At 38.2% G+C, this 1153-nt stretch overlaps 1 protein-coding gene across 1 annotated transcript in view; it reads right to left on the minus strand.

The window, feature by feature from the left end:
- LOC107677757 (dihydropyrimidine dehydrogenase [NADP(+)]) overlaps nt 1-929 on the minus strand; it is a 177070-nt gene extending 176141 nt beyond the window's left edge. The window contains exon 1 of the mRNA XM_016472774.1: nt 790-929. Within this exon, the coding sequence (XP_016328260.1) occupies nt 790-828 (39 nt within the window). The 5' untranslated portion in view covers nt 829-929. The remainder of the gene's footprint in view (nt 1-789) is intronic.
- Between the last annotated feature and the right edge of the window lie 224 nt (nt 930-1153).

Below are 1153 nucleotides of genomic sequence, written 5' to 3' on the forward strand. Positions count from 1 at the left end.
AACAATGAAGGCCATCATGCATGCACTGCTCACAAATTAACGGGCCTGTTGTCTCCAAGGTGCATTGTACATCAGAAGTGTAACATATGTGACTGTACACTTCTTTATCTGGAGGAAATTATCCTTAAATTGGAAATGTACATTTTCATTAAGCTACTAGGTATGGCTTCATCAGTGTTGAAAGGCTACAGAGAGCTCAACCACTGAACGAGTCCCTGTCCAAGGTCCTGAAATCTCTTCCTAGCAGCACACAAGGCCATGTTAAAAAAAAAACCCGCATTAATTTTACCTTTTATTCATCTCCACCTTTTAAAACATTCAGAGGGATTTTGCCTGTCCTTCAAGTTTAAACATTGAAGACTGGAGAAGAAAATCCTCATAAGAAAATCCTAGCTTTTACAAAGTAACTGTAAATGGACAAACATTTAGAGCAAAATTTTAAAAATCATAATTTATAATAATATCATCCTTATAAATATCATAATGCTGTGCCTCTAGATTTAGATTGAAATGAGCCATTCTGAACAAGTAGGCTATAATATTAAAAGTGCATATTTTTGCTTTAAAACCAAGCAGTATATATATTTATTATTTTTCTTCTTTCAATGTGTCTGTATTATGCACAACAGTGCAACTTTCAAAGTTTTGTCTCGCAGTCTCCCACACAAATCACCTTACCTGACTAAAACATGGACACGTGCCAAAAAATAGTCTAGCAACAGATGAGTGTAAAAACGTCTTACCGACCGAAATATACAAAGCTCAGATACACTATCCGTGTCGCTTTACCTCGATGTCCGTCAATTCTTTGCTCAGCATTGTAGCCATTGTGTCCGATCTGCCGTATGATCCGTTATAGAGACGAGAGAGCGTTTGACTCTAGCAGATAAGAGCGCGCCTAAAAACACGCGACTAGTCCATTATGTCACCGATCACATCTCAGCTCAGCAGCAGCTGTGAACTTTGTATTGACGCAGGCGTGATAAAGTCCTATTCTTAAAACTCCTGTACCCACATCTATTGTCTCTTTTCACCCTATACATTTTTTTAATTGACACGTATGGTAATGTTAGTAGTTCTGGGTGAAATGGTAGATTCCGACAACAGACCAAGTTTAGACGGTCAAAGTTTACGTGGAGGGTAAGGCTAGGCT

The sequence above is a fragment of the Sinocyclocheilus anshuiensis genome, unplaced genomic scaffold (assembly GCF_001515605.1).
Source record: "Sinocyclocheilus anshuiensis isolate Anshui unplaced genomic scaffold, SAMN03320099.WGS_v1.1 scaffold985, whole genome shotgun sequence".
NCBI lineage: Eukaryota > Metazoa > Chordata > Actinopteri > Cypriniformes > Cyprinidae > Sinocyclocheilus > Sinocyclocheilus anshuiensis.